Source organism: Coregonus clupeaformis, chromosome 14, assembly GCF_020615455.1.
Source record: "Coregonus clupeaformis isolate EN_2021a chromosome 14, ASM2061545v1, whole genome shotgun sequence".
In the NCBI taxonomy this organism is placed as follows: domain Eukaryota; kingdom Metazoa; phylum Chordata; class Actinopteri; order Salmoniformes; family Salmonidae; genus Coregonus; species Coregonus clupeaformis.
In genome coordinates, this window is record NC_059205.1 from 35,892,113 (window position 1) to 35,916,017 (window position 23,905).

General features: G+C 43.8%; 1 protein-coding gene across 1 annotated transcript in view; it reads right to left on the reverse strand.

Moving 5' to 3' along the window:
* Positions 1 to 2,899: 2,899 nt before the first annotated feature.
* LOC121580965 (E3 ubiquitin-protein ligase HECW1) overlaps positions 2,900 to 23,905 on the reverse strand; it is a 56,078-nt gene continuing 35,072 nt past the window's right edge. The window contains 21 exon segments of the mRNA XM_045224863.1: positions 2,900 to 4,680; positions 4,879 to 5,077; positions 6,529 to 6,643; positions 6,896 to 7,042; positions 12,005 to 12,134; positions 12,356 to 12,454; positions 12,793 to 12,945; positions 13,224 to 13,337; positions 13,518 to 13,632; positions 13,820 to 13,923; positions 14,013 to 14,096; positions 19,690 to 19,759; positions 19,762 to 19,785; positions 19,937 to 20,042; positions 20,204 to 20,338; positions 20,561 to 20,746; positions 20,964 to 21,103; positions 21,281 to 21,405; positions 22,969 to 23,119; positions 23,282 to 23,383; positions 23,492 to 23,868. Coding sequence (XP_045080798.1) covers positions 4,569 to 4,680; positions 4,879 to 5,077; positions 6,529 to 6,643; positions 6,896 to 7,042; positions 12,005 to 12,134; positions 12,356 to 12,454; positions 12,793 to 12,945; positions 13,224 to 13,337; positions 13,518 to 13,632; positions 13,820 to 13,923; positions 14,013 to 14,096; positions 19,690 to 19,759; positions 19,762 to 19,785; positions 19,937 to 20,042; positions 20,204 to 20,338; positions 20,561 to 20,746; positions 20,964 to 21,103; positions 21,281 to 21,405; positions 22,969 to 23,119; positions 23,282 to 23,383; positions 23,492 to 23,868 — 2,788 coding nt within the window. The 3' untranslated portion in view covers positions 2,900 to 4,568.

Below are 23,905 nucleotides of genomic sequence, written 5' to 3' on the forward strand. Positions count from 1 at the left end.
TCTAAGAACGGCAAGGCGGACGCCTTGTCTCGGATGTTCTCAAGACGGAGGAGAGTGGGTCCAAGACCGAGACAATTCTCCCCCGGAACTGCGTCGTGGGAGCTGTTAGGTGGAAGATTGAGGAGGAGGTGATGGCGGCTCTTCGGACGCAGCCCGGTCCCGTAACGGTCCACCCGGTCGGTTGTTTGTGCCTGAGTCGGTTCGTCCCCGCGGTCCTCAAATGGTCCCACGCCAGCAAGATGGCTTGTCACCCTGGCGTGGCTCGGACGATGGCGTTTCTTCGCAGACGTTTTTGGTGGCCTGCCATGGCCGAGGATACTCGGGGTTATGTTGCTGCCTGTCCAGTGTGTGCGCAGAATAAGAGTACCAATCGGCCCAGCTCTGGACTACTTCACCCCCTTCCTATTCCCCGGCGACCATGGTCGCATCATGGATTCCAGACGGCGGGGCCGGGGTTTCCAGTATCTCGTGGACTGGGAGGGGTATGGTCCTGAAGAGAGGAGTTGGATTCCGCGGCGACAGGTCCTAGATGCTGACCTCATCAGTGACTTCTACCGCCTCCATCCTGGCGCTCCGGGGAGTCCGCCCGGTGGCGTTGGTCGGAGGGGGGTACTGTAACGATCCCGGCAGTCTGAGTCGGGTCCTGTCTGTGGACTAGTTTTTATGTTCGTGATCTCCAGTTTCCCGAGGGTTCTGGAACGCTCCGGGGAGCTCTCTTGATTTCCGCACCTGCATCCCATCAGCAATCTGCACACCTGGTCCTGATCATCACCCTTCTTAGGCTCTGGCCTAACATCCATTCCCTGCCGGATCGTTAGCCATAAACAGTATGTTTTGCCAGCGTATCAGCCTCAGAGTACTAGCGTTAGTTTTGTTGTTTTTTGCATCTTGTTGACCTGCCTTGTACTTACCTCCGTTTGTTCTGTCTACAGTCATTCTCCCGGAACCTTCACCCAACCCCTGCCGTGCCATCAGTTCATCTGCTACTTCACCACCACCTACTCATCTCCGCCACCCGCTCCGTCTACTGGACTATTCTGCATCTTTTCCCCTGTAAATAAACACTCTCATTCGTTCAACTCACCTTGTCCTGGTCTGCTTCTGGGTTCGGTCTTAGAGAACCGTGACACCCTAATTGCTCCTGTAAGTCGCTCTGGATAAGAGCGTCTGCTAAATGACAAAAAAATAATAATAAATAGGGCTGGGAATTGCCAGGGACCTCACAATGCAATCTTATCATGATACTTAGGTGCCAAAACAATATTTATTGCGATTCGCATGATTCTCACGATTCTATATGTATTGCAATTCGATACTTCGATTTTATTGCACGTGCAGTCGCAAAAACCATCAAGCGCTGTGATGAATAAATATATGTTTCTGTTGACCTCCCGAGTGGCGCAGTGGTCTAAGGCTATCCTGCATCGCAGTGCTAGCTGTGCCACTAGAAATCCTGGTTCGAATCCAGGCTCTGTCGTAGCCGGCCGCCACCGGGAGACCCATGGGGCGGCACACAATTGGCCAAGCGTTGTCCAGGGTAGGGGAGGGAATGGCCGGCAGGGATGTAGCTCAGTTGGTAGAGCAGGGCGTTTGCAACGCCAGGGTTGTGGGTTTGATTCCCACTGGGGGCCAGTATGAAAAAGAAAAAAAGAATGTATGCACTCACTAACTGTAAGTCGCTCTGGATAAGAGCGTCTGCTAAATGACAAAATTTAAAATTAAAAAAATGAAACTGGCTCTCATAAGGACCGCCACAGGAAAGGAAGACCTCTGCTGCAGAGTTATCAGCCTCAGAAATTGCAGCCCAAATAAATGCTTCAAAGGGGGCTGCGTGAATCAGGCCTTCATGGTCGAATTGCTGCAAAGAAACCACTAGTAAAGGACACCAATAAGAAGAAGAGACTTGCTTGGGCCAAGAAACACGAGCAATGGAAATTAGACCGGTGGAAATCTGTCATTTGGTCTGATGAGTCCAAATTTGAGATTCTTGGTTCCTACTGCCATGTCTTTGTGAGATGCAGAGTAGGTGAATGGATTATCTTCGCATGTGTGGTTCCCACCGTGAAGCATGGAGGAGAAGGTGTGATCATGTGGGGGTGCTTTGCTGGTGACACTGTCAGTGATTTATTTAGAATTCAAGGCTCACTTAACCAGCATGGCTACCACATCATTCTACAGCGATACGCCATCCCATCTGGTTTGCGTTTAGTGGGACTATCATTTGTTTTTCAACAGGACAATGACCCAACACACCTCCAGGCTGTGTAAGGGCTATTTGACCAAGAAGGAGAGTGATGACCTCGCCTCCACAATCACCCGACCTCAACCCAATTGAGATGGTTTGGGATGAGTTGATCCGCAGAGTGAAGGAAAAGCAGCCAACAAGTGCTTAGCATATGTGGGAACTCCTTCAAGACTGTTAGAAAAGCATTCCAGGTGAAGCTGGTTGAGAGAATGCCATGAGTGTGCAAAGCTGTCATTAGGGCAAAGGGTGGCTACTTTGAAGAATCTAAAATCAAAAATATATTTTGATTTGTTTAACACTTTTTTGGTTACTAATTGATTCCATTTGTGTTATTTCATAGTTTTGATGTCTTCACGATTATTCTACAATGTACAAAATAGTAAAAATAAAGAAAAACCCTTGACTGCGTAGGTGTGTTCAAACTTTTGACTGGTACTGTATGTCTGTCTGACAGTGGCATGTTGTTATATACAGTGTTTTCATGTTAAGGCATGGCATTTGCAGACCATAACAGCTGTCCTATCCTATAATGATAAAGTCGCTATAGGATATGTGCATTAAATGGCTACATGAGGGGAAATGAATAAAGCAACCCTGTGGGGTCTGTCCTAAATGGATGTGGCATGGCAACCTAGAACTGACAAAAGACACACCAACATGACGTCAATTTTAAGTCAATTACATTTTCATGTCACAGCACTTATGACTGTGGCCAAGGGTAGACATACAGGCATACACTGAAACAAAATCAAACATGTTAACCCTCTGCTATAACACAAGTGCGGTAACAGGTCAACAGCATTGTAATCTACTGTTTTCTGTTCAGCAAGAACTATAGTGTATAATAATTGCAATTAGTGTTATGTTGATAAACATTACAAAACATAATAGATTTTTGTTCGAATAGTGGTATACATACATTTGAGGTGAATTTACTGTGTCAACTCCTCAGAAGTGCAACAAATATTCAGGAAGAATAAGATCCAGTATAATCTAAACACAATACCTGCACATTTACTTAAATTGTTCTCTCTTGGTTTGCCTCAGTATTTGAATATACATTTAAACAATGCAATATGTCCTGTTGTATTTCCCATGATTAAAAAAATTATACAAAAACCTGCTGAAATATTTTAAAACACTTCCTTCCAAAATAATCTGTAGCGTTATACACAGTCTACCATGTACAAATGAAATACAACAATCTTGTGAAAATGAAACATTCATAATGTTAAAGTGTGTTAAAACAAGAAATAACACACCTCATGTAAACATAAAATGGTTCTCAAAATCAAGAGGAGAAAAAGAAGTGTGTTGTTTTCACATGGAGCACATCGAAACAGTTATTTTTCTGATCAGACATTGTTGTTAAAGGGGGTTTCTTCACCTCCCTTCACTCTAATCACTTACAGTAAAACTGGTTTGTGTTCATTTCCCAATCATCTTCAAGGTTTACATCAATTCCACTTATGTGTTTTTAGCGATAAAACATAGTTTTCACTTAAATATCCTCAGAATCCTCTAACAGTAATTTTGAAATTGCGGTAGGATCTTGCGATACTATTGAATCTCTCCTTATATTTCACAATGTTCACAAAATCTTGTTAAAAACTTAGGACAATTAAGAATTTGAGAGATGTTGATGACCCAGTCCTTTGCTGATGTCATATCCTGGGATAATCCCAGTGGCAGCAATATTTGAAGTGGAATTGCTGAAGTCGGAACACAACGTCATGAGATAATGTTGGTTGTAGTGGTTCATGTGACAGTATTTGAGGCATTTCTCTCCCTCTGATAAAGCGAGTTGAGGCATTTCTTCTACTGATAATGTTGGTTGTGGTTGGTGATAGATCATGTGATGATGCTTGCTAAGGCTGTTGGTGCAAGGTGCACTGTGAGAGATGGACTAGACTATTCATTGGTGTAGGTGTGATGTGTTGAGTCAAAGCCCTGAGTGCTGATATAGGCTGAGCAAATAAGAGCTATTGCACACAGCTTGGTGCCTTTATGCAATATCCCCGTAACAAAGGTACATTGTAACATGTGAGTAATGCATGTGGTGGTGCTTGGCTTTTCCTTTTGCTTGTATACTGTACATAGATTGTTAAAAAAGAGAAATGTACAGTCCTCTGGCTGTTGTATTGAAATGTACAGTATAAAGGGAGTGTTGTGTACAGTAGAGTCCCCAGTCCTGAGGCACAGGATCCTATTTAAGATCTTGATTGCTTCCCAAATTGCACCCTATTCCCTACATAATGCACTACTTTGTAGTGCACTATATAGGGAATAAGGTGCCATTTGGGATGCACAACTTCTCTCTCCTTCACTCAAGGCCAAAAGTGCTGGTCTCCTCCACAGCGATCAGCAGTTTCTCGTAGAGCATGGTGTAGGACGGGTATGGAGGGAGATCAAGCCGGTTGAAGCATGTGTGTGCCCTGGAAGATATAGACCATGCATCAGAGCAGAAAACCAATTCAACAGAATAGAGTTCTCTACAAATACTATACATTGTTATGTAGTGGTATGGAGGATAACAGCATAGGACAGTTTGAATCTATACCTGTAATAGCAGGATTTAATGGTAGAAATGATTGTCTAGGTCCACTCTACTTTGGGTAGAGAGCTTATATTACCTTGGTAGAGCGGTGATCTTGCCCCACTTCTCGATGCAGAAGCGTCGCAGGCCGTTACTGCCCCGTAGAGCGGTGAAGCCCTCGTAGGGAACACTGGAGGTGCCAGTCACAAACTGCAGCAGACGCAGCCTCTGCTCGTTGTTGAAGCGCTCCACGGCCCCCCAGAACCACCTGATCACTATGTGGCTGTCATGGTAGCCTGCGATTCAGAAGGCCAATAGGGCATGTCAGAGACGGGGTACAGGGGTGGTAGCTTGGTCCCATATCGGATGTGATGTGCGGAAGCCAACTCCTTTATTGTTGACATGCCATAGAAGAGTTGGCTACAGCATATACAGTATAGAAACTAGGCAACAGGGATGATGGTTCAACACATGTCAAATAGGGCTGGGAATTGCCAGGGACCTCATAATACAATCTTATCATGATACTTAGATGCCGAAACAACAATATTTATTGCGATTCGCATGATTCTCACGATTCTATATGTATTGCGATTCGATACTTCAGTTTTATTGCAGTTTGATGTTCCAAACATATTGCTCACTATATCTCTGCTGCAGAGAGAAGAGAGAGAATGAGTACATATGATTTAATCAGCCATGGAAATAAAAGTGCTGAAAACATGTTGGCTCACTATATAAAAAGAAGATGGAGAACAAGCTATAGGATAGGCACAGGTACAGCCGACTAACGCTAGCTAACGCTACCTAGCAAAAACGACATATGTATTGTTTTTATCTATATAATATCGTCCTAAAATAATATTGCGATATGTAACTGTATGGATTTTTCCCCCATCAGTAATGTCAAAATTGCAGTGTCACAATGTGAAAATCACATTTTCATACGTGAAATCGCATTTTCACATGTGAAATCACATTTTCACATGTTGAGCTTAAATGTCACATTAAAGGATATTTTCATGTATTCAATTTAGAGTTCACATGTTAACACCACCTTTTCATATGTGAGGAGAATAACATGTTTTCACCTAACATGTGAATTGCAATTTCACATGTTAAAAACTTTCACAAAACTTCTGAAGTCGAGATAAAAATTGTTAGTATTTCTAAATATATATATATATTGAAAGCAAAAGTATTGATCGCAAAACAAAATATTGCGAGGAAATAACTTTAAAATGCGAGAGCAAATTAATTGTAAATTGATGCAACAAAAAAGTTTTCAGTGTTGTTGCTTTTTAATAATAACGCATTTAAATAAAACACCTCCCTCTTTCCTGCAATTTTCCCTATCTTTGGTTATGTTACCCTGGCCTTTGCTTTGCTGCCTTTTTTCCAGTTGCAAGTTTTGGCACATTCATTCCAGCAACATGGCTGCATCCAATGATTATTGACTATTGAGAGGCTTTGGAGACACCGTTCGGCCATATTGGCCATAGCCGCGGGAAGTAGAGGTGCTGAGGGTTACCAATAAAAAATGTATATACAAATTAATACAAATAAAAATAATCACCTCCCCATTGAATGTGCCCTTTGCATCACATGGGTGTCATGGTAGTGGGTACATTGCCTTTAAAAACATGTTGGGACACACATTAACCATAGTCCTAGACTAAAATGCATGTTCATTCAAGATTCTCCATTAGGTAATGTCCAGTAATGTGCTCCCCTGAAGTCTGCTCACCTCCTCTATACTCTGTGTTGTTCCTCCAGTCATTGAGGTCTATCTCCGCTGTCCCAGCGATGACCAGCTCCAACTCTCTGGCATCGAACACTGACACCAGCCGGGAATCCACCACCTGGAGAAATATATCCAAAACATAGAACATTAAAAACGATGTAGGAGTGTACGTATTTAGACACATTGCTCCTGTCATTCACTAGGTGACTTAATTTGATAGTCATGTTCTATTGCATTCTAAGAAACTTGAAAAAATCATATTTGAAGTGCAATGTGAAAGCCATCTTAAAGGCTGGACAAACCAAATGAGAAATATTGGGGAAAATCATGCCATGGCCATTGAATGTTGTCCTGAGAGTGTTTACTGTACCTCATAGAAGCCCCTGACCAGTGCCTCTGTCTGCTTGACCACTCCTCTCTCCACCCTCCATTTCACCATGCGGTCAATGTACTCCTTCTTATTCTTCTCTGTCACATTAATGTTGGCCCCTCCAGACTTCAGCTCTCTCTCTGTTACCTGCCCGCAAATAGAGCAATATCCATGTTACAATACAGACATATCTTACAATGCAAAAGTCCCAATGAAAGTACACTACATTACCAAAAGTATGTGGACACCTGCTTGTCGAACATCTCATTCCAAAATCATGGGCATTAATATGGAGTTGGTCCCCCCTTTGCTGCTATAACAGCCTCCACTCTTCTGGGAAGGCTTTCCACTAGATGTTGGAACATTGCTGCGGAGACTTCCCTTCAGCCACAAGAGCATTAGTGAGGTCGAGCACTGATGTTGGGCAATTAGGCCTGGCTCGCAGTCTGCGTTCCAATTCATCCTGTCGTGACGTGACTTAATGTATGACTGTTATTTATCGAATCAACTAACTATGTTTAATTGTCACTCGAATAAATTCATCATGTAACAATTAACTCATTAGGAATTTGGGGCACCACGGAAGAAGTTGTTTAACAAGTTACCATCTCCCGAATTAAACTCTTAGAAGATATATGTTATATATCGATAACAGTCACTTATTAAATAATGACCTCTTATCAGTCTCATTCTGAACATCGCATAATCCTTGAACCTGCAAGAACCCTAACTGTCACGCCCTGACTCTGAGGACTCTTATTTGTTGAGTCAGGGTGTGATTTTCCTTGTTGTGTTTGTTCATTGTTGTAGAATCTAGTATGTCTAGATCTATGTTGGCCGGTGTGGTTCTCAATCAGAGGCAGCTGTCGCTCGTTGTCTCTGATTGGGGCCCATACTTAGGCAGCCTATTGGCACTAGTGGGTAGTGGGATCTTGTTCCGTGTGAGGTATGTTGTTTGTCTACCTTGGACTTCACGTTTCGTTTCATTTGTTGTTTTGTCGTGGTGTTTATTCAATATAAATAAACATGTATGCATATCACGCTGCGCCTTGGTCCTTCTCGTTCGTCAACGATCAAGACAGAAGATCCCACCAGACCTGGACCAAGCAGTGTGCCGAGGAGGAGCAGAGAGGATGGACTTGGGAGGAGATGAGCGAGAGGCTGGCAAGAAGGAGGGAGGCCCTGATCACAGTGGAGAGACAATCCCCCCCAAACATTTTTGGGGGGCACACGGTGTGGACGACGAGGCAGCAGGAGGCCGCGACAGGGCGGTTCCGCTGGTTAGCAGAGGAGGCCACCAGATTACAGGGGCCATTGGTTCAGAGGGAGCAGAAGGAAAGTGTAGAGGCACGGCGAGAGGAGCTGGTTAGGCAGCAGAAGGAACCCAGTCCCGCTCCTCGCACCAATCAAGTGGTGCGTGTCGCCAGTCCGGTCCGGCCCGTTCCTGCTCCCCGCACTAAGCCAGTGGTGCGTGTTCCCAGTACGGCCCGACCCGTTCCTGCTCCCCGCACTAAGCCAGTGGTGCGCGTCGCCAGTCCGGCCCGGCCTGTTCCTGCCCCTCGCACTAAGCCAGTGGTGCGTGTGTCTAGTCCGGCATGGCCCGTGCCTGTTCCACCGGTGCCTGGTCCGGCACCGGTCAGCTGCTCCACTCCGGAGCCAGAGCAATACGCTCCACCGGGGTCCAGTCCAGCGCCGGTCAGCGGATCCACTCCGGAGCCAGAGCAGTCCACTCCACCGGTGCCCAGTTCAGCTCCGGTCAGCTGCTCCACTCCGGAGCCAGAGCAATCCGCTCCACCGGGGTCCAGTCCAGCTCCGGTCAGCGGCTCCACTCCGAGCCAGAGCAGTCCGCTCCCACCGGTGCCTGATCCAGCTCCGGTCAGCGGCTCCACTCCGGAGCCAGAGCAGTTCGATCCACCGTCGTCGGGTCCAGCTCCAGTCAGCGGTTCCAGTCCAGACCCAGACGTCAGCCCCTCTCCAGGTTCGGGGTCTCCCATACCAGGGTCCAGACAGGGCTTGGTACTTCGTGGGAGGAAGGAGAGGGGAAGCAGTGCGCCGAGGTCCAGACCAGACCAGGGGCGCAACAGGGAGGTGGAGAGTAAGTGGTGGTCACGCCCGGAGCCGGATCGAATGCCCACCCGGCCCCTACCCTGTTATGTTTATGTGGCGCGGTCGGAGTCCGCACCTTTGGGGGTACTGTCACGCCCTGACTCTGAGGACACTTATTTGTTGAGTCAGGGTGTGATTTTCCTTGTTGTGTTTGTTCATTGTTGTAGAATCTAGTATGTCTAGATCTATGTTGGCCGGTGTGGTTCTCAATCAGAGGCAGCTGTCGCTCGTTGTCTCTGATTGAGCCCATACTTAGGCAGCCTATTGGCACTAGTGGGTGGTGGGATCTTGTTCCGTGTGAGGTATGTTGTTTGTCTACCTTGGACTTCACGTTTCATTTCATTTGTTGTTTTGTCGTGGTGTTTATTCAATATAAATAAACATGTCTGCATATCACGCTGCGCCTTGGTCCGTCCCGTCTATAAACGATCGTGACACTAACCTTATTGATGAATCAGCAATACACAAATTGGCTTAATTATTTATTTACTAACTAAATAATAACACAATACAAACACACATACACACAGGTTATTGATTACTAACATAATACAATGAAAACAGGTCCCTAGTGGACTGGACTAACAATAGCATGAACGCTTGGAAGGGAGAGACAGAGATTCAAACTATCGTTGTTACTTTGTAAACTACGCTCAACGAAATACAAATGCTTAGAACCCTAATCATCGCTCATTCGGATTAGAAATGCAACATGTACTTACGTGTAGCTGTCCTCGATAGGTGAGTTGATGATGTAAGACTCTGGTTTGCCCACCAGAGATCCCAATGTCCTTGGTAGAGTTTCTGGTCGTAGTGGTTGTTAGAATGGATACTTCAGCGTACCCTGTAGTTCGAAGAGTTGATCTGTTAGACAGATACCTCAGATGTACCAAAGGTTGTCTGAGAGGTATTGTCCTTCCCAACTCGTGTCTTTAGTGAAAGTTCTCTAGACGACTATACATGCCAGCTGCAGACTGAGATGATCAGGTCTAGTGTGTTGTCTTCTTCTTCACCTTGTGTAGAGGTTGATAGTTTCAGAGTTTCACCATTTTGCCATATTCAGCTTGCGCTGCATGTCGGCTGGTCTGTAGAGTTTAACCATTTTAAGCCGTGTAGCTTCAGCTTCACGCTTCCTGGTCTGGTAGAAATTCAACCATTTGCAACATCCGGCTTATACCGTAATCTGCTTGGTCTTCCTTTGGTAATGGAGTTGTAGTTTTAAACAATTTTGTAACGTTTAGCTCACACTTCACGTCTGCTGGTCTGTAGAGTTTATTTCGTCACGAGGGGTTTTATACTTGAGTAAGAAAGGGGGCGTTTCATCATGTTTGTGTTCATCTGGGCGTGGCCACTGACAGAACAAATCAATATGGAAACAATCATCTCATCTAGAATGCTAAAATCACATTTATCTTCACAAAAGTGTTATTATACTTAATCATTCGTTTTATAAAACAATTAGAGCAAACCTCATAACTGGGAAGAGATACACCCCCAGAGATACAGTTATTTTGTTCCACCGTCTTTAATGACATCACAACATAGTAACGAATTTGACATGATTGTTCTTTAAGTCGCCACTGACCATTTCCCACATTCTATGAAGTATGAATATTGTTTCATTATCCACTTTTGGATGTTGGAGTCTTGGCGGGAAGACTTCCTTTGTTTCACAGGGAAATTCCCTCTCCCAATACTGCATGGCATGGAAAAGGAATTTACAACCAGTCATAAAACTGGCCCCCAGGAGAGGGGGTGTTCAAACCTTTGCCTAGCTGGCATCTTTGATCCTCAACCCATGAGGGCAAGTCATGACAATCCCAAAGGTGTTTGATGGAGTTGAGGTTTCAGGGCTCTGTGCAGGCCAGTCAAGTTCTTCCACACCGAAATTGACAAACCATTTCTGTATGGACCTCGCTTTGTGCATGGGGGCATTGTCATGCTGAAACAGGAAAGGGCCTTCTCCAAACTGTTGCCACAAAGTTCGAAGCACAAAATTGTCTAGAATGTCATTGTATGCTGTAGCGTTAACATTTCCCTTCACTGGAACTAAGGGGCCTAGCCCAAACAGCCCTAGACCATTATTCCTTTACAGTTGGCACTATGCATTCGGGCAGGTATCGTTCTCCTGGCATCTGCCAAACCCAGATTTGTCCGTTGGCCTGCCAGGTGGTGAAGCGTGATTCATAATTCCAGAGAACGCGTTTCCACTGCTCCAGAGTCCAATGGCAGCAAGCTTTACACCACTCCAGCCGACGCTTGGCATTGCGCATGGTGATCTTAGGCTTGTGTGTGGCTGCTCGGCCATGGAAACCCATTTAATGAAGCTCCCGACGAACAGTTATTGTGCTGACGTTGCTTCCAGAGGTAGTTTGGAACTCGTAGTAAGTGTTGCAACTGAGGACAGATGATTTTTACGTGCTACGCGCTTCAGCACTTGGCGGGCCCGTTCTGTGAGCTTGTGTAGCCTACCACTTCGCGGCTGATCTGTTGTTGTTCCTAGACGTTTCCACTTCACAATAACAACACTTACAGTTGACCGGGGCAGCTCTAGCAGGGCAGAAATTTGACGATCTAACTTGTTGGAAAGGACGCATCCTATGACGGTGCCACGTTGAAAGTCACTGAGCTCTTCAGGAAGGCCTTTCTACTGCCAATGTTTGTCTAAGGAGATTGCATGGCTGTGTGCTTGATTTTATACACCTGTCAGCAACGGGTGTGGCTGAAATAGCTGAATCAACTAATTTGAAGGGGTGTCCACATACTTTTATATATATAGTGTATATACTGAAAGATATACACTGATCATGAGGCTAATTTTGTAGTAAAATAACATAATCTTATAATTTAGCTTGCTTTGTTTAGACACTGTACGCATTTCTTATGGAGACCATGTGTTTGATGTATTTGATACCATTCCACTTATTCCGCTCCAGCCATTACGACAAGCCCGTCCTCCCCAATTAAGGTGCCACCAACCTCCTGTGGAGGACACACACATACCTGTCCGAAGACTTCCTCATTCACAGTGAAGGTAAGGTCCAGCATGTCAGTGATGTCATTGTCTTTCATCCACTGTAGACTCTGATGGAACTCCTCGTCTAGGTATTCCAGATCACTCAGGTCAGTGGCTCTGCACAGGTAAACATACTTATCTCACACATGAACTGCTTTGGGGTTCACTAGGTATTAATGCACAAAGCAACCCACTACCTTAAAGTCAATCAAGGGGAGTAACTCACTCACTAGCCTGAGGTGCATTTCCTTTGTGTGTAATTGTAAAGAATGCTGCACAGAGAAATTGTACAGAAGAATTGTAAAGGCCAATGTCGACAGACAGACAGAGACACTCACAGTCTGAGGAGAGCCTTGTAGAAGGGCCGCGTGAAGAAGGCATCCAGAAGATACTGGTGGATCAACACCAGTCCCAAAATACGCCCACTAAACCGGAACCTGCACACAAACACACACAGACAGGTCTCACACACAACTACAAATCCAATGCAATTAAAGTGGTGACATGACATGAGATTTCCATGAAACCCATTACTTTTTTTCTCCAATAGTTAAACAAACAAGAACAAGCCCAGGGTCATGTTCATTAGGACAATGTAAAACATTTGAAAATGCTTTGCAACGGAAAACAATTAAGAGCATTTCTAATAAGACAAGTCAAGGTAGTACCTCCCGGTTTCAGTCAGTTTTCTTCCCATTGGGGTCTAATGAACACACCCCAGGTTTCATGAGTTTAAAGGAATCTTAAACACAGGACAAGCAGATGCCCTCCTCACCATTCCAGATGGTTCTCTACGAAGGCGGACATTGGGCTGATCTGGACGGTGTATGTGTCGTTGGCTGAGTACTCAAACAGGCCATAGTAGGGGTTGAACAGCTCCTGAGACAGCAGGAAGAAGAACTCTCTGGATGGCCCACTGTAGTCCAGCCTGACGGCGTGGGAAAAGAAGAGACCAGAGTTATGTAAGAAGCAGACAAATAAAACAAACATTCGTTAACCTCTCTATCGCCCAAAAACTAGCAGTTCGTTCTTTAAAAGACAATCGTTTTTTTTTTCTTGACACGTTCATTACTACTTCAAAGTAACTGACTTTAATTCCGTCATCGTAAAGACATGTTATTTCATTCAATGGTTGAACCTCAAGGATCAAAGGCCCTCTTTGTTGTAATGTCTGTGTTCAGGCCAATAGAAGAAGCTTTTGCGTACCCCTCCTCTCCTATGAAGGTGATGTAGAGCTTATTCCTCTGTAGTTCCTTGCGTGAGTAGGCCATCACCTGGTTAAAGGTACCCTCCAACAGGTGGTCTCTCCGTACGATAAGCCTGGAACACAACAACATCATAGGATGCTAAGCAACACAGACATGGATATACAGTATGGTGCTAATTTGCATACACAACACTACCGTTTCTTGGAAACAGTAGGTTTGTATAGAGCTCTAACTGTATTTGAAAAAGGTGTGAGTAATCATGTTGCTGGACATTTTTGACAGTTTTCCTTACTTGATCTTTCCTGGGCCCTGGCCGTAGCCTTTAGCCTCCAGTTTCCTGTAGAAGTTGCGTAGTTTGGCCTCAAAGTCTCTCCGGTACGGGGCAGGCGCTCTCGCTCTCGACATTCCTGTGGACAAGCACATTCAACTCCATGACATGCTGTCCTCCAATGACATGAGACATGGATATCACACAAGTATAACCATATGTGACATGGTTTTTGACCAATTCTTGTGAATACATTTTCAACCCAATTTTCTTGTGTGTACATTTTCAACCCACTACGGCTCCGTTTCCCATTAGTGCCAACCCACCTGGAGAGTTCTGTGGTGAAGACCCTGGTGAACAGCGTGGAGAGAAGCTGAAGCCAGGATGGAAGGAGGGCGGAACATAAGACATGATCTCCTCTTCAAACAAGCTGTAGGGACATCCAACAAGTCACAAACATGGAAATAATGACAGTACTACAATGAAACATTCAGGGGGTAATTAACAGTTGCCACCTACCTCAACAGTATCACCAGGTCTGCATCACATGCCAGTTTCTCCAGTCTTTGGGTGCCCTCTGTTCTGATGTAGTGGATCTTTTCCCTGAAAGCACACATGACACAGACATTATAAACATACACTATAATCTGGACTAGACTGGGTATGTTCTATCAAACCTGACAGAATATAATAACTTTATTTGGTTACCGCTTTACATTACAGTGCTTTTATTACTGTGTAATTATTCCTGTACTTACAGTGTACCACATGACTCATTATTACACTTTATTTACACTGTACTTAGGGTTACTTCAGGGTATGGTTAGGGTTTTGGTTGAAGCTAGGATTAGTGTTAGGGTTTTGGTTGAAGCTAGGGTTAGTGTTAGGGTTTTGGTTGAAGCTAGGGTTAGTGTTTTGGTTGAAGTTCGGGTTAGTGTTAGGGTTAAGGTTGAAGCTAGGGTTAGTATTAGGGTTAAGGTTGAGGCTAGGGTTAGTGTTAGGGTTAAGGTTGTGGTTGAGGCTAGGGTTAAGGTTTACCCGGGATGTGGACATGAAGCTAGGATTAACGTTGTGGTTGAGGGTTAGGGTTTAACCGGGAAGTAGACATTAAGCTAGGGTTAGGGCTGTGGTTGAGGCTAGGGTTAGGGTTGAACCGGGATGTGCACATGAAGCTAGGGTTATGGTTAGGGTTGGGGTTGTGGTTGAGGCTAGGGTTAGGGTTGAACATGAGGCTAGGGTTAGGGTTGTGCGTGATTTTAACATAAGAAAATAGGGGAGTATATTCAAAATAATTTGTAGACAAATATTTGTAATAGTTGTAGGTAAAAGCATCTGGATCTCCCTAGAGGTTAGGGTTAGGCATGGGAACCAAGGAGGTTTAGGGTAGGACTCAGGCCTCAGGAATGTTTAAGGTCAGGTATGAGTGCCAGAGAGGTTAAGGTTAGGATTCAGGTCTCTGGAGTGGTTCGGGTTAGGTATAGGAGCCAGAGGGGTTAGGGTTAGGGCTCAGGCCTCGGGGGTGATTCGGGTTAGAATAGTTCCAGACAACAGTCCTTCAAAAGGAAAGGTCTATATACTAGGCTGGTGATAGCTACAAGACCTTTACATGTATATTTAGAAACACACCAACATATATTAAATAAGAATAATGAATCTGAAGTGCTTTCAAATAGAGGGAATATATGGGATGGGAAATAAGTGCAAATCCTAAGTCAGATCCCCAAAAGAGGGAGAAAAAATTTAATTCCTATAAATATTCACTCAAATTTAAACTAAAATAAGCCTATGATGAATTATTTCCATCACACAATCTCTACCAAATCCACACAAAAGTAATCAAAGATAAAGAGAATTCTACTGGAATCCAGACAATACATAATAATCATCATGACAAGTACAATAGATCTGTAGCTTTATCCTAAACCAATTCAGAAATCCCAGTGGAGACTCCAAGTGTCTAAAGCAGCCACAAGATGGAGACAAATTACTGTGTGGCTTAGTATTTCTCAGTAAGGCCTAGAGGATCAATGGTTCCTACTGTTCTAATCCATTGTCGCTCAACCCTCTGTCTTTGAGTTTTTTACCACCCCATATTTATCTCCAGTCCAAAAGTTCTAAGGTTCTCCACTGTATGAGCCCTAAAGTGGGCATACAACACAGTGGATCTATCATCTTTCTGAATGTGGTATATATGTTTTTTAAGTCTGCATTGTAGTGCATTTTGTGTCTCTCCAATATAGAGTTTAAGACAAACAAGGAACTCGATCGCATAAACCACATTTCCAGTATCCAACTGGACATTATGCCTGATTGGGGCCCCCAAGCCTGAATGCCTATTGGACAGAAACTTTGTTTGGGTAAAATGTTTATTCTGTATCAGTTTCTTCTTAGTCAAACTTGAATGTACTAGATGTCCTTCAAGTTCTTATTCCTCCTATAGGCTGAGATTACCCTGACATCTTTCAAGGCCTCATAATCATTCTGGGACTGTTGAAAATTAGATTTAAGTTCAGTTGAACCCCACCAGAGCCTGAGAATAAGTCCCCACAAATGAAACCACAGGGCGGTTATCCTTCTCTACCTTATATGCTCCATAGGTCTGGAAGGTCTGATTTACCTCAGCCTTAACCTCTCTCAGGAACTGCCTAGAGTAGCCCCTGGGCCTTAAGGCTGAGAAGAGTATTCTTGTGGCCTCCTCTATATCCCCAGTGAAACTACAGATTCTGTGGAAACGTATAAGTTGTGATTTGATCAACCCCCTATATGTGTGTTTTGGATGGAAGCTACATTTGTGAAGGAGGGCATGTCTATCTGTTTCCTTAAAGAAAACTTTAGTTGCCAATTGTTTGGTTTATCCCTCATTTTGAATGAAAAAGACCTGTGTATCTAGAAATTCACATTTTCTGTATTGCAAATTATGTGTAATGGTGATTGCTAAATGATGTGAATTCAAAATGTTTAAGAATTCCCAGAATTCAGAGGTGGAGCCTACCCACAGTCCAAAAATATCATCCAGATACCTAAGGTGCAGCAATGGTAAGGTCTTACATTTAAGGAGAGCAGTTTCTTCCAAAAAACAAATGTACACATTTGCAAAACTTGGGGCGAATTTCTTTCCCATTGCTGTACCATGTATCTGGAGGTAGTACTTCCCATTGAACAAAGTCCTTTCTGGTGAGGCTCAACTCCAACAAATCCAGGATAACCCTATCTGGTCGACTAAGGTCAGGATACCTCTGAAAGGCATTTGCAACTGCCTGTAGACCTATTTTGGTATCTATGTTTGTGTACAGAGAATTCATATCAATGGAGAATAAAAAAGCATTTATTGGTATCTTTGAACCCTTCAGCCTGTTGACAAATTCATAAGTATCCTTAACATACAGTTGATGTCGGAAGTTTACATACACTTAGGTTGGAGTCATTAAAACTCGTTTTTCAACCACTCCACAAATTTCTTGTTAACAAGCTATAGTTTTGGCAAGTCGGTTAGGACATCTACTTTGTGCATGACACAAGTAATTTTTCCAACAATTGTTTACAGACAGATTATTTCACTTATAATTCACAGTATCACAATTCCAGTGGGTCAGAAGTTTACATACACTAAGTTGACTTTGCCTTTAAACAGCTTGGAAAATTCCAGAAAATGATGTCATGGCTTGAGAAGCTTCTGATAGGCTAATAGGCCTCCTGATAGGCCTCCTGTAGCTCAGTTGGTAGAGCATGGTGCTTGCAAAGCCAGGGTTATGGGTTCGATTCCCACAGGGGGCCAGTATGAAACATTTATGCACTCACTAAAACTGTAAGTCGCTCTGGATAAGAGTGTCTGCTAAATTACTAAAATGTAAATGTAATTGACATAATTTGAGTCAATTGAAGGTGTACCTGTGGATATATTTCAAGGCCTACCTTCAAACTCAGTGCCTCTTTGCTTGACATTATGGGAAAATCAAAAGAAATCAGCCAAGACCTCAGAAAAAAGGTTGTAGACCTCCACAAGTCTGGTTCATCCTTGGGAGCAATTTCCAAACGCCTGAAGGTACCACGTTCATCTGTACAAACAATAGTACGCAAGTATAAACACCATGGGACCACGCAGCCGTCATACCGCTCAGGAAGGAGACGCGTTCTGTCTCCTAGAGATGAACGTCCTTTGGTGCGAAAAGTGCAAATCAATCCCAGAACAACAGCAAAGGACTTTGTGAAGATGCTGGTGGAAACAGGTACAAAAGTATCTATATCCACAATAGAACGAGTCCTATATCGACATAACCTGAAAGGCCGCTCAGCAATGAAGAAGCCACTGCTCCAAAACCGCCATAAAAAAGCCAGACTACAGTTTGCAACTGCACATGGGGACAAAGATCGTACTTTCTGGAGAAATGTCCTCTGGTCTGATTAAACAAAAATAGAACTGTTTGGCCATAATGACCATCATTATGTTTGGAGGAAAAAGGGGAAGGCTTACAAGCCGAAGAACACCATCACAACCGTGAAGCACGGGGGTGGCAGCATCATGCTGTGGGGGTGCTTTGCTGCAGGAGGGACTGGTGCACTTTACAAAATAGATGGCATCATGAGGAAGGAAAATTATGTTGATAAATTGAAGCAACATCTCAAGACATCAATCAGGAAGTTAAAGCTTGGTCGCAAATGGGTCTTCCAAATGGACAATGACCCCAAGCATACTTCCAAAGTTGTGGCAAAATGGCTTAAGGACAACAAAGTCAAGGTATTGGAGTGGCCATCACAAAGCCCTGACCTCAACCCTACAGAACATTTGTGGGCAGAGCTGAAAAAGTGTGTGCGAGCAAGGAGGCCTACAAACCTGACTCAGTTACACCAGCTCTGTCAGGAGGAATGGGCCAAAATTCACCCAACTTATTGTGGGAAGCTTGTGGAAGGCTACCCGAAACGTTTGACCCAAGTTAAACAATTTAAAGTCAATGCTACCAAATACTAATTGAGTGTATGTAAACTTCTGACCCACTGGGAATGTGATGAAAGAAATAAAAGCTGAAATAAATCATTCTCTCTACTATTATTATGACATTTCACATTCTTAAAATAAAGTGGTGATCCTAACTGACCTAAGACAGGGAATTTTTACTAGGATTAAATGTCAGGAATTGTTTAAATGTATTTGGCTAAGGTGTATGTAAACTTCCGACTTCAACTGTAGCTGAGAAAGAGGATTGATATAAAAAATCTATATATTCAGCAATACAATAAGATTCTGAGACACAATCACTTGCTATTGGTCTACCGCAGGGAAGTCGAGAGAGAACCGTCCACGTCTCAGGAGATTGATGTATTTTAGGCAGTAAGTAAAACTGCCTAGGTCTTGGAGAATCTGGCCCAAAAAGGTAGACCATCTGTTTATCTGTAATATACTTATCCTCATAAAGTTTACTCACTATCTCCCGGATGAGTCTTTGTGTTTCCAGTTGTGTTGAGTGGAGCAATGGGACATAGTGTTTGACATTATCTAATTGTCTATTAGCTTCAAGAAAATATTGCATTTGATCCATTATAACAATTTGAGACCCCTTATCTGCTGGTTTAATCACAATATTCTGATTGCTGCTCAATGTTTTTAGAGCTTGATTATGTTGTTTTGTAAGGTTAAACTTATGTACAGGTCTGGGTCTGAATTGTGAAAAGGAATCCACGTCCCTACGTATAAGGGTCTATATAGGTTCTGACACTGACTCCAACTTTGGTTCTCAATGTGAGGGGTTGTGGTTGAGGTTAGGGTTTAACCAGGATGTGGACATGAAGCTAGGGTTAGGGTTGTGGTTGAGGTTAAGGTGGTGCACCTATTTGTAAGTCGCTCTGGATAAGAGCGTCTGCTAAATGACGTAAATGTAAATGTAAATGTAAGGTTGAACCATGATGTGGACATTAAGCTATGGTTAAAGTTAGGGTTAGAGTTGAGGCTAGGGTTAGGGCTAAGGTTAGGGTTACTGCTAAGTAGTGTAATAATGCGTAATTACAATACTTGTTACACTGTAATTACATGAGCAGTTACACATTAATAAGGGCACTGTAATGTAAGGTTTTACCCTTTATTTTTCCCAGTGGGAACTTCAGTTATGGAAGTATGGAACCAATACTCTGAATACATTCTCTGAATCTACAAATTCTTCATATGAAAAAGAAATCCAATTCATCCCCCAGTGTGTATATCTACCTCAGGGAATGGTTCCTGGACAGGGCTGGCTGGCGCTCCGTTAGAACTTCTAGTATTCCAGGCTGACGAGGAAGGCCACTATCTTCTCATTATAAGCTGTGAGTGGAACAAAGACATTGATTTCAGAAGACGAGTTAGACTGACTCACACAGCAGAAACTGACTTACACAGACTAACTGCAGAAACTATAACACGTGGTAAATGTGAATTATGATTGTGTTCTTTGTGTATTGTATGTACAGGACACACCTTGGCACTGGATCAGGATGATGCTGGCTCCGTATCGCGGCAACCACACTGTTCCCAGGCCGTGACAACAAGGCCGCACCTCGACTACGGGACACCTCAGAGGCCTGACAGAATACATATGACAAAAGGTACAGCTATAAACAAGCAAATACATAAATTCAATTCCATATTTCCATAATTTGAATACATTATGGTCCTCAATCAAACAGTTACAACACTTAAAAACAAGGAATTGTATTCTCTATAGTACTGTTTGACTTCTGACCTCTCCTGCGCTGTAGCTGCGTAATCTCTGCAGGTGCTGCCTGTGGGTCAGGTGGTTGGGCAGACAACCGTTCTGAAGGGGGATTCTCGGGTCGATGAACGTGGTCGCCCGGCTGTTGTGGTCAACAAAGAAGTTCTGGACCAAAGAGAAGATGTTACAGGAACAAATTTACCAAAGTTAGAAACACTAATCTAAACACCGCTAGATCTGAAGGCAAAGACCAAATCAATAGCATCATTAGTATACTTTTTACTTTTTTCACATATTTTCCATCTTCTCAACCAAGGAACAATAAACTCTTATGTGAATAAGTGGGTGAGTTTGCTGTGGATGAACTAAGGGTTGATGTCTCTGCACCTTGCCCTGTGGGTCAGTTTTGATCTCCCAGCCCCGGGGCAGTTCCAGCTGTGCGTCAGTGAAGCGGTTGAGGAAGGTGACCAGGTCTCTGTTGTGCTGGTACCTCTCAAGGTTACGAGTGTCCCGGCGAATCTTCAGGATCATGTGCTTCAGGCACGTGCTGTTGGTGAACATGCGGTAGGCCCCCTGAGAAGAGAAGAACACAACAGCATGACCATGGAAACTAGAAACACCATACGCAACCAATCTGAACCACAATGGTAGAATATTCAGCATCTGTTACTGAAGACTAGAATATGTTACTGAGCATTGGTATTGGCATTGGTGTTCAAAAGGAAATTATATTAGTTATATTTGTCCACTATGTGTATAGATATAATTGTCCACCAGGGTAGGTACTGACATAGTTGGCGTGGAGGACAGTGAAGAACTCTGGGTGTGTGATGAACTTCACCGCTGGGCTCTGTAACAGAGCTGTGATCTTCTGACTGTTGACTGGAGACGAGGAGGAGGAGGAGGAAGAGGAGCTGTCTCTTCTCAGCTCTACACACAGACACCAGGAGAGAACAAAGGAACATTAACTGAATGGTGACAGTCGAGTACAAGGTTGTGTGTAAAACTTTGAAAACCCTTTGTATACCCATTACTTTTTACAAAGTAAGCCTACACTTCAGCTTATTGCATTCTGTAATTGTGACATTGTGGTGAGGTCCCACTTACCATTAGCCATTGGAGGAGAGTCTGTCTCACTGCTGTTGTTGTTGAGGCTTGTTCTCTCACTCCTGCTTCTGCTTCCTTCATCCTCACTCCTGTCTGTGGCCATGGTCCTCTGGATACTCTGGTACCTGACAAACACATCAGCACACATTTACTAAACATCCTTAAGTCAGAGCAACGGTGCCTCAATCTAGACCATTCCTTTAAACACAAGCAGTTCTTGCACACTTATCTTATTTCAAGATGATTTTCAAGATATTTTACCTAAAAATATCTTTAAAGTATATTGAAATAAGATACATTACTTGTGCGTATTAAACCTTTTTTTTTAATAAGCAAAATGATCTGCTAATGACGTTAGATAATTTATCTTGGTAAGAAAATATAAAATAAACACTAATTTTAAGTGTATTATCACTCAATAGTGTATAAGATATTTAGGCTTGCTTAGATTTAAGCCCCAGAGAGAAAGAAATTGAATTTGCGACCATTGATCAATAGATTATACTACCGTAATAGTCTTCTATACATGTGAGGTCTGTGCAGGGGTTATCCTGACAGAGATAAGGATCTATGACACAGCCCTGACACAGCCCATTGCTCATGTTTGTAGGCCAAACCGTTTGGATGCTACAGACGATTTTGTGAGAAGACTTATTTTCAGGATGTCTCATGATCTGACAAACATTGCTCTACTCTGTCACCTTTCACCGCAGATGAGGAAGTGCTACATAGGCGGATGTGGTGGATTGAGACACATCGAATGCAAAAAGATCTCTAGATTAAAGTGACATATTTTGATGGGGATTTTTTTATTATGCAAATACATTTATGCGGAGCGCCGACATCGACTATAGGGGGTTTTAATACAAAACTCCCCAATTCTCAGAAAGAACTGAACAAATTCTAAGAAAAACATCAAGAAAACGCTTTAGGTTCTTCCTACAACCACCAGATGACCCTGTATAGTGTATGTTTTCACTTGTTTTCTTTTAGATACAATGAAGAAACAATCAAAAGTGTCTACTGTTAGAAATTGCGTAATTCAAATCTGGTATTGGAATAAGAGAAAACATAATCAAGAGATATTCAATCCAAGCTAAATTTATTATATGCAAAATGTATGTATGATAAGTATGAAGGTTCGTATACGGGCTCACTGAAAAACCACGCAGGGCAGACAGAGAACTGATCCATTGTTCTAAGTTCTTCTTCAAATACTCTGACAGAAAGCCTCCACTTCTTCTGTTGGCCAACCAGAGCAAAGGACTGAGTGTGGTTCAGCCAATCCGTTGGCGCAGGGGTTGGTCCCAACTCTCGGCATTTCATTTGTTGCACATTGTTGCCAGGCATAAGTTGCTATCATTATAACCTGTGGAGTCAGCACCCAAAAGACACCATTCCACTGTACTCCATGTACCCATGTTCAAGGACAGTTTCACAGACAACAAAGAGAGAGCGTTCGTATTCTGTGAAATACAAGTCTTATCTCATCCTAGCCCCCTAACGCTTCCTTACATGAATAACAGCCTGTTATGTGAAACAATTTATATCAGTACAGTTCATGAATGCATTCCTTCCAAGCTATTCATCACATACAGATCCAATTATGAGAAAAATAGAACCCAACACTACAAAAAAAGTATGCTCTACCTCTCTCCTCTTTCTTCCCGTCTCCCCCATTCACTCACCTTCTATTGAGCTGTTCCATCTGCTGAACGGATCCAGACCTCCTCATGCCGTCGGGTGTGGCTGCTGAGGTGGGTCTCTGCCATGTGGTGGTCCTGTTGATGTGGTCCACATAGAACACACGACCGTGGCTGTCCACACGCGCCTCCCAGTCTATACACACACACAAACACACAAACACACACACACACAAACAGTGGAGACAATTATTTCTTAGTTAGTATCATTAGTTCTGTCCTGGTATGTATTGTTCATCAACAAGGAATATGAACGATATGACTCAGAGTCTCAGACAAAGTTATATACAAAGCTCACTTGGTGGTAGTGGTTCATCTATAGTGGGGTAGTGATGGGGATCAGGACGCAGAGCAGGAAACTGGCTGACTGGAGGATGGCTGGACGGTAGGGGACAATCTCCTATTGGAACAAAAAACAGGTCAGTATACCCTAAGTTACCCAAATTACAACTCCATATCGCAAGTTAGTATTCAGTGAGGAACCCAACTCACGTCCCTATCCTCCCACTGGGCCCGGCCACGGGTGACTCTCCATTTTCCATGACTCTCTGGGGGCTCTGGACCTGCGTGGAGGGGGCCACCTGCCACTGGGGCATCCCATCTCCTGGCTCCCTGCTCTCCGCTCCGTTCACCTCCATGTCCTCGTCCTCCTGGGAGAGGAAAGCACTGCTCCCCACAGACATGGCTGCAGCCACTAGAGGTGCCTGGGTGTGACTGCCTCCTCGGCCCTCATAGCAGGAATTACTGCAGCAGGGCTCCATGTCGTCCTCGTCGGACACTCTCTGGTGACCCCTGACCTGGCCCTGGGGGTGGCGGCCCTCGCTGTCCAGCATCAGGGCCAGGTCGGACAGACGCTCGATGGACAGGCTGCGAGGCAGGGTCCTCCTGGGGCCGGGGGGTCAGGGGTTCTGCCTTTCATCCT